Source organism: Melospiza georgiana, chromosome 5 (assembly GCF_028018845.1).
Source record: "Melospiza georgiana isolate bMelGeo1 chromosome 5, bMelGeo1.pri, whole genome shotgun sequence".
Lineage (NCBI taxonomy): Eukaryota > Metazoa > Chordata > Aves > Passeriformes > Passerellidae > Melospiza > Melospiza georgiana.
In genome coordinates this window covers 13,628,577-13,644,328 of record NC_080434.1, presented here as the reverse complement: position 1 = coordinate 13,644,328, position 15,752 = coordinate 13,628,577, and the positions used below count along the sequence as shown (strand labels likewise).

Genomic DNA, 15,752 nt, shown 5'->3' with positions numbered 1-15,752 from the left:
TTATAAAATATTCACAAATATTGACATCATTCACAAAGTTGACTTAATGGACAAATTGTACAGGGAAGCAAAGCAGGCTAGGACTTTGGAGGAGCTCAGAGACAGCTTGGCATTGATGGAGCAATAGATTGGTTGTATATGGATCTAGCTCAGAGTTTCTAAGATCCCGGGGAAAGATTCTGAAATACTATTTGTATTATACAAAATAATTTGGTTTCTGATACAGTGAACACTCTTACACTACAGATACTGACTTGGATGTTTTCCTGAGCTCACATGGCTTCTGGTTTCTGTTTCTGAGGAACTCAGCTCAATTTTCAGCACTTCTTAGTATCCAATATTAATCATTTGAGCCTTGTAGGGAGTTAGAATTTCTTTCCATCTCATGATACTCTGATGATTCTGTTTATTGAATGCATCTGAAAAAATAAAACCATCAGTATAAATCTGCTTTCTGAAGTGAAGAAAAATAATCAAGTTGGAAACTACACTGTTGCTCACCATGATAAGAATAGATAATTGCAGTGTATCTTTTAAATTATACTTGATATTTTTAAAGCACTTTACATACATTGACTAAACCAAAGATAGCGGGTCAGATGTGCTTTGCAATTGCTGACTGGCTTATTGCTATGAATGTTTTCCCATTCTTTAATTATGTGTTGCTTCCCTGGAGTATCAGTTGAAAAGAAAAAATTACTGTGATATTCTGAAGGAGGCAATAATGCCAATGTAAAACAAATCTAAGTGTCTGTGTTGTTTTTGCCTATAAATATACCTATGATATTCCAAGTGAAGAAATTCAGAAGGCATGTATCAGGCATTTATTGCTTATATGAAGATTAATCTAAGCTATAAGTCTTTCTCATAACTTGGAGTCAAACATTCAGTTTGACATTTATTGTCCTCAGAGAACTCAGAGGGCTGCAGTTTTGTGTCACATATCTTCATTACTAACAATGAACAAGTAATTTTGGAGTTAATAGTTGTTATTTGTTTTTCCTCTCAATGCAAAAATATGTTCTGGCCTCTTTTGAATTAAATACACTGTAATTCCAAAAAATGCTTGAATATGAATGCCAATTATATTTTACAAGGTGTTAGGAAATTTAGTTTTGGCTTCAAGATAAAAACACAAACCAAACAAAAAATCAGGACTGTTACAATGACAGGCAATAGCATTTGACTGAAATCCACAATTTGAGCTCAGACCACAAAACTTTTATCAGACCACAAAACTTTTAATTTACCAGAAATGTATAGGATAATCTAAGATCCTACCAAGACCCCCTTTTGAATTAATTAAAAACTTATTATTTGATCAGCAGAACTGAGTCTATACACTTTAAAGACAAGGTAACTTCTATACTTATTGTCTTTACCACATTTATCTTGATAATTCAGGGGTTTTATTATATTTTTATGATCTTTGCAGAAAAACTGGTGATAGAGAAGATTTTGAAAAAATAATCAGTGATCATGCTAATGCAGCAGGTAATTTAAGCTTGTTTAGTAATATATATAAATAAATAGAGTATCTATTATATATATATATAATATATATTTTATATAAATTAGTCTTGTTACTAATATGTTACTTCATATTCTGAGGACTGTTGTATGTCAGAAGAGAACTCTATAATTTTTAATATGTAACTCTGGCTACATCTGTAATAGTAAGTTAACATTTCCTGGAACTGAATATGGTCTTCTGTACACTTAAACTTTTTAACTGGTCCAGGCACACAGCTGGTCTGTGAGAGATAATACTTTTTCAAAGGATTCCCAGTAACATTTGGAGAAATGGAATATTTCCAGTAGTCAGTTTGCATGCAGCTATCTGGGTAAAACAAATTTACTAGCAATGATGTGAGCCATTCAGTGCCAATTGGCCTCAGTGCTCCAGAATATTCCCAGGGTTATTTAATGTACTGGGTTACACATAGTACTTAGATCAGCAGATCCTATTTTATTTGTGTGTTAGTTTTTAAACTTATTTTACTCCTTTAGACCAAACTAAGGGAGTTGAGTTAAATCTTGTGCCAAAACTTGCATCCATTTTGTCTTACATCTCTACAAAGTACACTGAATCTTGGGTCTTTCTAAACCACAACCAATCATCCCCCCATTTCCAGGCCTTGTTTCCAGGACTCCTAAATGAGAGTGCCTTCAGGTGTCAATGCTGTATCAGGGAAGGGTATTGATTGTTTGTTTTGGAAAAAAATGGGGAGGTTAGCCTGTGATTCAGGATGATGAGTGCAGCTCTGACTAAAATGTGGTTCTGTGCAGGTGTTCCCGTGGAGTCTCTACGGGAATCTCTTGGTGAAGAGCTATTCAAAATATGCTATGAAGAGGATGAACACATATTAGGGGTTATTGGAGGCACCCTTAAGGACTTCTTGAATAGTTTCACTACTCTGCTGAAGCAGAGTAGCCACAGCCAAGAAGCAGGAAAAAAGGACAGACTTGAAGATGCCTCCATATTATGCCTGGAGAAAGATCAGGACTTCTTAAATGTTTATTATTTCTTTCCTAAGAAAATCACAAGTCTTATTCTACCTGGTATCATTAAAGCAGCAGCTCATATTTTGTATGAAACTGAGGTGGAAGTGATGCTCATGCCTCCTTGTTTCCATAATGACTGCACTGAGTTTGCTAATCAGCCTTATTTGCTGTATTCTATACAAGTCAAAAGTGCAAAACCATCCTTATCTCCATGTAAACCACAGTCTTCACTTGTGATTCCTGCCTCTGTGTTCTGTAAGACTTTCCCATTTCATTTTATGTTTGACAAGGACATGTCAGTTCTTCAAATTGGAAATGGGATAAGAAGACTTTTGACCAGGAGAGAATTCCAGGCTAAGCCAAATTTTGAAGAGTATTTTGAAATTCTTACCCCCAAAGTAAGCTGCACTTTTAGTGCAATAATGACCATGCTAAATATGCAGTTTACTGTACGAGTTAGAAGATGGGATAATACTGATATGAAACCATCCATGGTAAGAGACTTTATATCACCATTACTTCTACCAGGAATTTTTTTTTCTTCAGATGGAGTTAAAATAGCCACAAAACATGGTGCATTTTGCATTATCTACATCTGATACAACTGCATAATAATGATTTAATTAGCGTAGTCAAATGTAATTCAGATTCTGAAGCCAGTGTTCAGTCAAAGCTCTGCTTTAGGACTTTTACAGAAGTAAAATCTGACTGCAAATTTGATTCATTTCAGTAATTTGAAATACTGAGATAAAGCCATGCTGCTGAGAGTAAGGGCATCTTCAGCACAAAGACAGTGGCAGGAAAAGCTTTAACAAAATGCCCCTGAGTTATCTGGGAACAGTTCTAGGTTTGGGGAAAATAAACAGATGTTTTCTGTGCTCATTCAGCCTTTGGTGTTTTGGAATCTTTGATACTCTGATGTTTTCATCAGATAGAATCACCAAAGGTTCCACTTAGTTTCAGCTGATGGGATTTCAACTATCTCTGCTGAAGCTGGGTCTGTGACAAATGACCTGGGACAGTAAAAAACATCTTGTGTCCAATGACTGTTTTTATTTGTTCCTGGTCCCAGCTAAATTCCAGCTTCTCTACATCTGAAGCACTCTGGGATGAACTACCAACTCAGACTCAACACTCCAAAAACTTCAATGAGGAACAGTTAGGAAGTTTTACCCAGTTACTAATGTAGCTACTATCAAAAGCTGTAGCTACTTCATCTCAGATCCATTTCTGCACTAGAATGGTTACAAGGGGTAGTAGAGTTGGCTTTGATTCTGCATGTACTTGCATATGCAAATGTCTATTAGTAAGGAACAGATTTTATTAAACAAGTGGTCTTTCAGAGCCATGTTAAGCTAAGCTCTGCAGCACCTTTCACATTACACAACTGAATAAAGAAGAGACATAAAAACACCTCACATAAAATATTTTTCTTTTTTAGGCTATTAAAATTGGATATTCCTGCCATTTCTGCCTTTAATTTTAAATTTCAGTGAGTACTGAACATCCTGTGATAAAACTGAAGCAGATTTTCTCACTTTACCTTATGGAGAAAGTGGTGCATGAACCAGTTATCAGTAGAAATTCAGAGGCCACTATAGTAGCACATTTTATCAATTGCTGATAATACGCAAAATTATTCTTTTCAGTTTTATTTTCTCCCTAAGATAAACTGATATTCAGACATAATTAGGGGTTTACCCTTAAGTTGGGGTCCTCTTGTACCAGAAGACTAAATAAAAATGAACTTACTTGATGGCTCTGTGATTCAGCACCCCATGTTTTCTCTAAGCAACTAAATAAAAATGTAAGGATTATGGGCCAGTCTTGATTTTCTTACATTTTAGCAAAGTGTATTTTCTCTAAAATTTCTCACTTCTAGACCATTGCCTTGCTTGTTTTGTGTGAATTCTTGTTTCTTTAACTGTTTCAGGTAATGGATCTTAAAGGCCAAATGATCTATATTTTTGAATCCAGTGCCATTCTATTCTTGGGATCTCCCTGTGTGGACAGACTAGAAGATTTTACAGGACGTGGATTGTACCTCTCTGATATTCCCATTCACAATGCTTTAAGAGATGTTGTTCTGATAGGAGAGCAGGCCAGAGCCCAGGATGGACTGAAGAAGAGGTTAGGAAAGCTAAAAGCAACCCTTGAGCAGGCCCATCAAGCACTTGAAGAGGAGAAGAAGAAGACTGTAGATCTTCTGTTTTCAATTTTTCCTGGAGAGGTTGCTCAGCAGCTGTGGCAGGGACAAGTTGTACAAGCCAAGAAATTTAATAATGTCACAATGCTGTTTTCTGACATTGTTGGATTCACTGCCATCTGTTCCCAATGCTCACCTATGCAGGTTATCACCATGCTTAATGAGCTTTATACTCGCTTTGATTACCAATGTGGAGAGCTAGATGTCTACAAGGTACACCATTCATTGCTTTTCTTTGGGATTCTGGGGCAGGAAAGGAAATTAAGAATAAGTGGGACACAAGATAACAGAAGTCCAAAAATTATTTTGCTATAAACCTTTTTCAAATGAAAGACAAAATAAATCACAAAACAAACAAACAAAAATGGTGAACACAAACAGCTGTTAATTCAGCCGAGAAAAAAAAACCATCAAAACTTAAGAGTTAATTTTAAAAATTAATTTCAATGACAGTGTTGTGACTCTGGAGTAAACAGGTGTTTAATGTAGCTGGGGGTGCCTGACTGTAAATGAAAAAGGAAAACTATTTTAGAATTATGCCCAGCAATAAATAAAAGTTGTGTAATTTTTCCTTTTGCATGATACTGCAAGATTTGTCCAGTACTTAAATAATTTTGCAGGAAAACTAAGACTTACTCAAGAATTATGTTTTACTACATTCTTACTGAAAGAACTTAGGCAGTTCTTTTATATTTATCAAACAATCTAAGTGTAAGGAACAAATATGTCTGTTTTAGGTGGAGACTATTGGAGATGCCTACTGTGTTGCTGGAGGCTTGCACAAAGAAAGTGAAACACATGCTGTTCAAATAGCACTGATGGCCCTGAAGATGATGGAACTGTCAGACGAGGTGGTGTCTCCCCATGGAGAGCCAATCAAGGTCATATATTTTATTGTATTTTCTTTGGTTAAACTGAGCTCTTTTGTTTGTTTAATTGCTTTCTGGGATTTTGTCTCAAGGAATTTTCACATCATTGCATTAACTTAGGGAATTTGGGGAATCAAGTGACTGTGGCTGGAGAAGCTGACCTTCTTAGATTTGTGGATGAGAGTTTTGTAGAGTGGTAAAGGTGAAATAGAGATATGAAAATCAACTTAAAAGACAAATGCAGTGAAGTGAATAGGTGCAATCTGACATGCTGCAGTTCTTGTCTCAGTAGTAATAAAACTGTCAGTGGCATGGAATAGTCTCTTTTCTAAGGAAATGACTAATCCTCTTTCCAAATTAGACTGCAGGTCTTTTGACGCAGAAGCTATGAATATGAATGCCCAAAGACGTTCTGATTGTAGTAATCCACACAGCTTTGGAGGATTCCATTGCTGCTCTTGTTTCACAGTCAGATACTGAACCACCATAAGATAATGGTGTTAATGCTGTCAAAGCAACTGTTAAATTCAGTGGTAATTATATTTATGGCTTCCTTTCAGTGAGAACTTACACATGTATTGAAATTTTCATATAGGATTATGTCCTACTGAGAAAGAAAAAGAAAGGTCTGTGTGCATGAAAAATTATGTTGTGGACCTTCAATGTAGTTCAAATGGCCTGGAATAGCCATCCTGTTATTTTTAATAGAGGTGTCTCAGTTCATTATGTCTTTCATTTCCTAATTTTTAACATTTATCTGTTCATTGTTCCTCCAGAAAGCTTAGTGGTTTTCGTTTTGTATTCCAAGAAAAAGAAAATGGTTATTAAGAGGATTATATGCTCCACATTTATCACACAGAACAGCAGTATTGTATTATAAATAAATATTGTTCTTTTTGTATTTTGCAGTATCAAATTAAGTTACACTTAAAAAATCTGGAAACACTCTGACGATGTTATAACAGGTGTATAATTTACATGCAAATGCTAGTACTACATTTTTGAAACTATTTTAAAATAAGTATAAAATGTAATATTGTGTAAGTACCTAACCAGAAGCTTCTAAGAAGGAAACTATATTTTTAATGAAAGCATGCATCTATTTTAATTAAATGCTTCATGAAAACATTGTATATTGTGCAAAGCAATACATTTGTCACACAATCTACTGTCATTTTACATATCAATTGCCAAGAAAAAAAGGTGTGACTGCAAATGGCATACTTTGAATCAGACTTGCATTTTGATGAACATATTTCAGCCATCTTTTCAATGTGGGTGGATTTTGGTATTGTTGCAGGTTTTTCTACTTTTACACTCAAAGTTAGAAACTGCAACTTCTTCGTACTGGTATGATACTCTCTTGGTATGTAAAGAGTAGTATGCAGAGTAGACATACAAGGTTCCTGGCATCATACCATTATTTAGTCAGAATGCTGTTCTGAAGAAAACACCTCTACACATGTATAATGCACATGAGAAAAAGAACACAGCTCAGAAAAAAAAAAAAAACTAACAAAAAGAACCATAAAAAACCAGCAGCAGCTAAGTAAGAGTCAAAGATCTGAGTATGAGCTAAGTTCACAGCAGTTCACATTTTGATATGGTAGGATTATTGACTAAAAATGCAGAACAAGATAAACTTCAGCTAGTTCCTTCTCCATGAGCAGTAATGACCAGAGTACAGATATTTTAAGGAGACTCTGCTAACCCTGTTTATTTTCATAGTTCATTCTTTCTTTATATTTTTTAATGAAGAATAATTTATAAAATTGACTTTACCAGTTCTATTTTACCTAAAAGTGCTGTTTTCTTTCTTTTGTTTAAAGATGCGTATTGGCCTTCATTCTGGATCTGTCTTTGCTGGAGTTGTTGGGGTTAAAATGCCTCGTTATTGCCTTTTTGGAAATAATGTGACCCTTGCCAATAAGTTTGAATCTTGCAGTATACCTAGAAAAATAAATGTCAGCCCAACGACTTACAGGTACAGTGCAGTATGTAAAATGTCCACCTGCAGTAGTTACTGTAGTAGTCCTGTTATCTTCTTGTTGTTTTTTTGGCTGGGGAAAATAAGCAAAAGTATAAATTATTATTACCTTTAAGGAAGCTCTGCTACCCTCAGTGTGGCCTGGATTGTGATCTGTTTTTCTTACTTAGCTTGTACCCACTGCCACATATCTGATAGTGCCTTGTGGCAAGGTTCTGCATCCAGCATCAGACAGAGAATTTGGCAGAGGATCTTTCCTGACATCCCCTGCAGCATGTGTTATGTGACATAGATGGTGCCAAGCTTAAGATGATTTTGGATAGGTGATTTAGAAAAAGCAGCACAGATATTAGAGCACAGAGAAAGTAACCCTTTTGCTCATGCACTCTGAAAATGCAGAGAGAGCATTAGCATCACCAGTGCTTGTGTATGTCAACATAAGCAGTGCTGGCCAACAGTGATTGTTTTTCCATTCCACTCATATGGAAAATCATTTTGAATCATACCCCTAAAAAGCAGGCATGTTGATTAATTTGTAAACTATTGTTGTTATGGAGTTTCTTTTTTTTTCTGACTGAATGAGGTGTTAACCTCCTTTTTGTTTGGTGTCTTTTTAAAATTTTGATTCATTCACTAATTCTAAAGACACATGCATAACGTTTTGGCACCTTGCACAACTGCTGTATATGTCAGTAATTGTTTGAAAGCTTTGGTATGAGTTAACCAACATTTATCCCTACAGAGAGCAGTCTCTGTTTCAACATGTGAAAAAGCAAATAAAATTAGAATTGATAAGAGGGTCTGAATAGTTTAATAAGGTTCACAGTATTCCCTTCTTTGAAATACTAATTATGGTGCATTTGATGTGTGGATGTGAGCAAGCTTTTAGCACTAAATAATTCTTGAAAAAAATTACAACAAACATAGCACCTATGTGCAAAACATTACCAAGACAAAAAAAAAAAAAAAAAAGTGGAGAAACTGTTAGTTGCACTGATGCACACTTTAATAGGTTTTCAAGGTTACCAAGTAAACACTATTTTTTATATTTCCAGTAAATAACTATAAAAATTAAATTGGATTCTCCCTGCCTTATATGAAGAGTTACTGAATATCTGCAGTTCTTAGTGACTGGTTGATTTTAATCAATATGTTTAATTTTTGTTTTAGGTTATTAAAGGAATACCCAGGTTTTGTGTTCACACCACGCTCAAGAGAGGAGCTTCCACCAAATTTTCCAAGTGATATCCCTGGAATTTGCTATTTTCTGGATGCTTATAATCAAGGAACAAACTCACAGACTTGGTTTCAAAAGAGAGATTTGGGAGATGGCAATGCCAATTTTTTTGGTGAGGAAACAGGAATAGACTAAATTGTACATTCACAAATGTATAGAATAAATTTATAAATATTTGGATTTTTTTTTTTGGTACAAATTGAAAATTTTTAAAACTGTATGAAACATGAAAGCACTTTAGATTGTTAACACCTGAAAGCCAGTATTAAAATTTCAGGAAGTGTGTCACTGACTACTTTTTATTTCTCCTTTGCATAAGGAACATAATCGCTAAAGTAATGTTGCAATGTCACTGTTGGAAATGCTACTATAAACTGTATTTTCCCTGTGGTAATTTGTAAGTGCTACAGTTCTCTCTATACTGAGAATTCTAGATGTATTGTATATGCAGTTTGTCAGGAAATGTGATGTGCAAGTGATGCAGCCACATGCAGTGTTGTGAGCTGGTGCTTATCAATGACTATGAAAATGTATTTTCTTAGAGATTCCATAAGAAAATGTCCATTAAAATATTAAAGTATGTCACTGCCATCACATACTCCTAGTGCATCATTTGGGCCCCATCCTAGAAGGCTGCTGACCATCTTCTCACACTGGCTGGTCAAAGTATGAGGGTGCTCAGCATTTTCTGGATCAGGCTGATAATTGTAGCTAATACACATGCATAGCAGAGTTGCTGCTTACTGTTTCATGAACTTTATTTTGTGTATAAAATGAATATAGATTAAAATACTGTATAATCACATACTAACATCTCTGTAATCATCAAGCTATTTTAGTTCTTAGGGTTTTTAAAGTACTTAAAAATAATACTATCCACTTGTTATTATGTATTACAGCAATAAATGTTTTCTTTTTGTTGTCAATTAAATTTGAAATGTTTTAACAGAAGTGTAATAAAATATGCTTTGGAATGTTTGCTTAGAAATGGAATTCCAGTTAGACTGTATGGAATGGAAGCACACCAGCTTAAATCTGTGATCCTTATCTGAGGGTGCAATGTGGGTGTGAGGTGCTATGGAAATGCCCATCACATACTCGGTCTGAAGTTGCCAGGGGAATTTTCAGGTGAAAAGAGATGCTTTTAAACATCTGAGCACATTTACAAAGATTAGTACTACTACAGTACAAACTTTTCTGTTGTGGCTGATGGAATATGAGTGCAGAATCCTAAAGGCTTTGCCTGTGGAACTGGCAGAATAGAGTTAGTTAAGAGTTCTGAGTTGAGGATTCTGCCTCTGATTAGCACATCCATCTGCCCAGAAATTCCTCTGTGCTGTACAGTTTGATCCCAACTACAGGCTGGAGAACTGCATCACTTATGCACACACTACTACTCCCATTTGTATCAGGTATTATTATTATGACTTCTTCAGCTCCTGGCGTTTGGCATATCAAGCCATAAATGTCTCTTCAAACCACTAAATCAGATTTTGGTCTCTTAATATTTACAGGGAGCAATTTTATTAGACTAAGATACAATTTTGTTCATTTTCTGATCTTGACTGGTACATTCTGAAGCTCAATAAACCATTTAATCCTACTAGTGTTTGGTAGAAACTCATACATGTGGCATCAGAATCTTGAGAAAAGACCTTAAAAGAGACTAGAATTAAAAATGTTTTAAAGACATATTTCAATTCAGATTTCCTGTAAGGAGCATTTGAACAAAACTTGAACCATTGAATCCTTTCTCAGGTCTACTATATCCATCCAAGATGCTTAGAAATAGTTCTGTGGCACAAAAATGGAACCAGAAAGTTTTAGATATATATAAATATATATATATATGCATATATATGTATATATATGCATATTTATATGTATATATATACACACACACATATATACATATATACAGGCACATGTATTTGTAACACTTTGGACCCCAGTGTTTCAAGGACTATGCAAACAAGAACTATGCAAATCTTGGAAACTGATCTTTACAATATTATATTGGTCAGATAGTTCTGTTCTATTGAGAGAAATACCCAGAGGTTACTAGCAGTGCTGTGTGGGTACCCCTGGATATAGAATATAGGGGAGTATTTGACTCCTGACAGTTCAGTAGGCTTATGTTATTAAACCAGAAATTACTGAGGTCAGTATGAATCTATCCATCCTGGTTAAGAAATAAGTAGACTTATAAATAAAAAGGATTTATTTCACAGACCGAATGGGAATTACGTTTAGGAGGGAATTGCCTTTTGTTCCTAGAAGACAACTATTGCTGACTGGATGAGGGCTATGCTCAAAGCCAAATTCCATGTAAATTTTTCATCAGATAGGATGCTCATCATGGCAGTTCTTGATAACCTTCCTTAGGTGACAGCCTTCCAGGAGGAATTCTGCTGAAGTGCTTTAGTGTGCACAGAAAGCAACATACTTGAGTCTAAGGGAATTAAACAGGATTTAGGCACATATTTAAGACAACAATTCATGAAAATGCTTTAAAAGGTGCATGTGTTCAGACGTGTTGTAAATAAATCCTTCATAAGTCCATTTAGCTTTAAACATAATTTAAGAATTTAGGTCTCACTGAGAGACCTAAATTAAACTGCTCCTCTGTTTAAATTCTTTTGCAGAATAAATATGTATTTAACAAGGGACAAATATTCAAATTGATCTTTTCACTTAGATCTAAAATATTCTTTTCACCTTTTAACTAATAATTTCATTTAAATTGAACAAAAGGAATCAGAAAGCTAATGAGCAAGTTGTTGAAATAAACAGAAGAAAGGCAGTTTAGCTGACGCAATACTTGGACATTTTGGAAGAAAATAATAGAGTTGTTTTTAAGTTGATCTCTTCTGTAGTATAGTGTATGATATTGTGAAAATGTTCAGAGGCTATGCAATGCTATTTATATGAATATAAAAATACCTTAGTATTATGTCCAGAAACAGTTTTGTTACGTGTGAAATTTTATTTTATTAGTTCATGAAGATTCTCTGTAGCTGATTCCTGTTCACGCTTACACTATGTGATGGAAGATACATTTTTATCACTGCAGTTTCTTTGCCAAAGAGGTGTAAATGGCCCTTGAAATAAAAAGTGGGTCCTTTGAATCTTAACACTGACATAGCTAAACTGTAAGCTATACCAAAAGAATTCAATTAATTTTATTTCATTCAGGCATGACCTGATAAGATTTCAGGGGGATGTCAGAAAAAATTTGCATTGCTGGTGTCAGAGGAAGTGCAATTAGTGTGGAGCTGATGCTTTCCTTCTCTCTGAACTACTGTGCAAAACCAGAGCAAAGGGAGTCAGGGAAACTGACAGAACAGTGAAGTGCACAGATAATTGAGCTCCTGGGACAGATCTGCTTCTTCCTGGGAAAACTTGTGAAGGCACAATTGAGACCTCCCCCAAACCCAGTTTATTTCTCTCATCATTTTCTTTTGCAATCTTTCCAGAAACAGCTGCAATTAATAGTACATGGGGCAAAATCAGTATTTCCAACAAAAGGCCATCAGAATTAAGGGAATTGCTCTTGAATCTTGGCAAGGGGACCCTTTTTCAAACCCCACCCATCCTACAACCTACAGGCTACTCCATCTGCTAACATTTTTTTAATGCCTGCCCATTGTTCTGCGATAGCGGTGGGAGATTTGCTTCCTGCAACAGCAAAGACTTTTGTGGCTGTTTGCCACAGAGTGTACAAGGTACTGAGTTGCTTTCAAAGCTCTGCTCCAGTTTATCTTAAGTCAGCTTGGCAGAAACCAAATATAACTTTCTAAAATGAGAGCTAGGACTTGCTTTCCTGCCTCTAAAGTCTGCAAGGTGTGTGCCATAACAGTCTTTTGAGACTTCTAAAGCCACCTCTGATTGTGTGGCTATTTACAACTGCATGGGAAGAAAATAATCAGATATAAGGTTTGTTTGGTTTTGGTTTTATTTTAAATTTTCCAATCCTATTTGCATATGTTCACTGGCAGTCCTTCTCTGCAGAGCATGGAGGGAGAGTAAAAGCTACTGTCTTAGGTTAGTGACCATTGGTCTGATACTGAAACACAAATAAAAGAAGAAAGATAATCGATGAGTCTGGAACCTTTGCTATGTCCAGATGTAGCAGTTTAAAGATACATATTCTTCAGAGCACAAGCAGTAGGATCTGAATGTTAAATATGCAGTTAGGGTGGAATGTAATCTGGAAAGCCAGTCAAAGAAATAATAAACTGTGAAAGAATCTGAAATGAAGTAAACAACCTTATAAAGTTGTGTGTCTCATCTGCCTCAGCAGACTTTTGATGCTGAAAGCAAAGTCAAGCCAGTGGTTTCCTAACAGAAATGTAAATGAGCACATTGCTTTGCAGCCTCGTTATAAGATGGCCTTTGAAGATCTGTGCTAAAATTGCTTCTCATTTTTTGAGCAGTAGAAAATTACAATTTTTTGTTCTACTACGGCAAATGCATATCCTGCACAGCAGCACACAGTGGGGAAATAACTGAGAGAATACATGCAGTAGCATCCCAAGGATGTGAAAAGAGCTGGATTCAGACACAGAAACATTTTCACCCTTCTGATTTTTCAGCCCAAACAAAACCTGCCAAAGAACTATCAAGGACAAAGGCATTCCCAGGGGCTTTGGACTACAAGCACATGAAAACGAACAGAAATCTTTCCACTGGTTGCAGATGATGTTGGGAAAAATTCATACATATTATTAGTTCACTCTGCATGGCTAAGATTACATTCCTCTAACAGGAGGATGCAATAGAGCTCTCTGTTTCTCAAATGTACACATCTTACTGCATTACAGAACAGCATAGGAATATTTAGGGTTGGTTCATCATAGCTTGTCAATACCAGGACTGAAAAATTAATGGAATTGTCTAGGAGAACACTATATAGTGGTATAGTAGAAATAATGAATCTTGCTGAAGTGAACTTACAAGGATGTTTTTGCACCTGAGAAGTATTGTTATGACAATTCCAAGTGTCAGGTCTCAGACCATAACTAGAAAATACCTATAGTTCAGTCCATGTCAGTAGAGTAACTCCATCTTCAGCAAGTGGAATCCAGCAGTACCATATAAGGCAGTCTTTTTATTCAGGACTTCAGTAACAAAATAAACTGTAAAAGCAAAGTCCAAAGTAAAAAATGCAACTTATTAAAATACTTCCTTTGTTTTATAGTGCTTGTGCATTAACACAAACCATATTGAGCTGAATGTTACTGTCTCAGCAGCTGCCCTTTCACACAGCATAAAAGGATCTTACGCTACTTTTTGCTTTCATGAATCTCACCAAGAATTGCCAGATGAAGTCAGCATCTCAAATCAGGAAGAAACATATTAAAATAAAACATGTATAACATGTACCTAGTGCATGAGGGTCACCAAATGGGAATTTGATTGTATGCTATGATGGAATAATTTATCTTATTGACATTGAGCCTCTCCTTCAGATGAAAGCAGATCTTCTTGCCTAAGACTTCCAGACAGTCTTGACTGAGCAGGTATCTGGAATTGAAGCTAGCCCTTCTCAGCAAATCACTTGGTTGAATTCTTTAATTCAGCGTCTTCCAAACGAGACCTCTGTTTTAGAAAACTAAATCTACCTGCTTTTACTCTGACCATGCCATTTTCACTTCACATTTTACAAATCTCACCTTGTCTAGAACTTCCATTTGTATCATATTGAGTTAATCTCAAGAACAGCCTGTAAATGCAACCTACCAAGCCTGAACCAAATCAGAAGAAAGGCAATTTCATATTTGTCTCAGGCAATTTTGACCCTTGTAGATGTCAGCACTTTCAAAAAAGTGCCACTCAGGTACACAAAATCACCAGATAATCCACCTCTGAAAACCAGAACTAAAAATATTTCATTTAATCTCTCTAATACTTCATGAGCATGAGGGCTCACTCCATATACAAAGTGGATTCCCTTGAAAGCTGTGAAGAATGTTTTTTACACCTATTCTCCATAGAGTCAACTTGTTTCCTGCCTGGGACATGCTGCCAGGAATTCCTTGACATTTGTACCCTCAAAACTGTTCTATAAGTGCTTGAGGGAGAAGACCAACCCCAGTGGAGGGCAAAAGTCCCAGGTGTTGTCTTTTCATTACCAGCAGCAGGCACACAAAGATGTAACTACAACAGTTGTATGGTAGGATGAATTTTCCCATTTTCCCAAAATTTACTTCCTACGAAAACATAAAAAGTAGATAGTGACCTGACACGTTCAAATCTTAGTTAACTGGTGCCAACCCCTCTTAAGCTACAGCAAAGCACAGCCTTTGGTCTGGTTCCAGCAGTATGATTTATTAGATTATTTTGTTGCCAGTTTCCTGGAAATTGAAAAGATTTTTAGAGATTTACATCTCTTCAGTTGTTATTTGGTTTTCTACACAGAGATATTCAACCAGTAGTTTGGAACCGTTTGGTTAATTTATCTAAATATTTTCTTTCTCCCTGAAAATTAGCATATTACTGGTATGATTTTAACTGGTTATACTAAAGCTTTTGTTCTCGGTCATTCTTTTAAAAAACCTAAAATTGGTTTTCCCAGTAGATTTGGACTGTGTTAAGTAGAACTGATGACTATGCCTACAAAACCTAAACCTAGAGTTTGCTTCTGCTGTTCTTGGAATGTCTACTGAGATGATTTTGCTAAATTTCTAATGCCCATCCATTCGTGTCCTCACTTACTAGAACTTTTAAAAGCTCTTAACACAGATTCAAAAGTTGACCAGGCAGTGGTTGAAATTTCAAAAGATTTTACATGCTGCCATTTTTAAACTTATTTACATGGAACTTCCAACATCAATGATTCATGTTTTTTTTTTCAAGAACTGTGTGAACAGTTCAAATGTTAAACTTATTTTGTATTATTTTACTAAGGTCTGAACTTCCGTGATTTTACCTACATTTAGAATTGAT

The 15,752-nt window shown here is 35.6% G+C and overlaps 1 protein-coding gene across 1 annotated transcript in view; it reads left to right on the top strand.

The window, feature by feature from the left end:
• The window catches only part of GUCY1A1 (guanylate cyclase 1 soluble subunit alpha 1), a 37,505-nt gene extending 25,694 nt beyond the window's left edge, over positions 1-11,811 (top strand). Inside the window, exons 4-9 of the mRNA XM_058023856.1 lie at positions 1,436-1,494; positions 2,290-2,999; positions 4,439-4,924; positions 5,449-5,592; positions 7,410-7,564; positions 8,738-11,811. Coding sequence (XP_057879839.1) covers positions 1,436-1,494; positions 2,290-2,999; positions 4,439-4,924; positions 5,449-5,592; positions 7,410-7,564; positions 8,738-8,939 — 1,756 coding nt within the window. The 3' untranslated portion in view covers positions 8,940-11,811. The remainder of the gene's footprint in view (positions 1-1,435; positions 1,495-2,289; positions 3,000-4,438; positions 4,925-5,448; positions 5,593-7,409; positions 7,565-8,737) is intronic.
• The last annotated feature ends 3,941 nt before the right edge of the window (positions 11,812-15,752 follow it).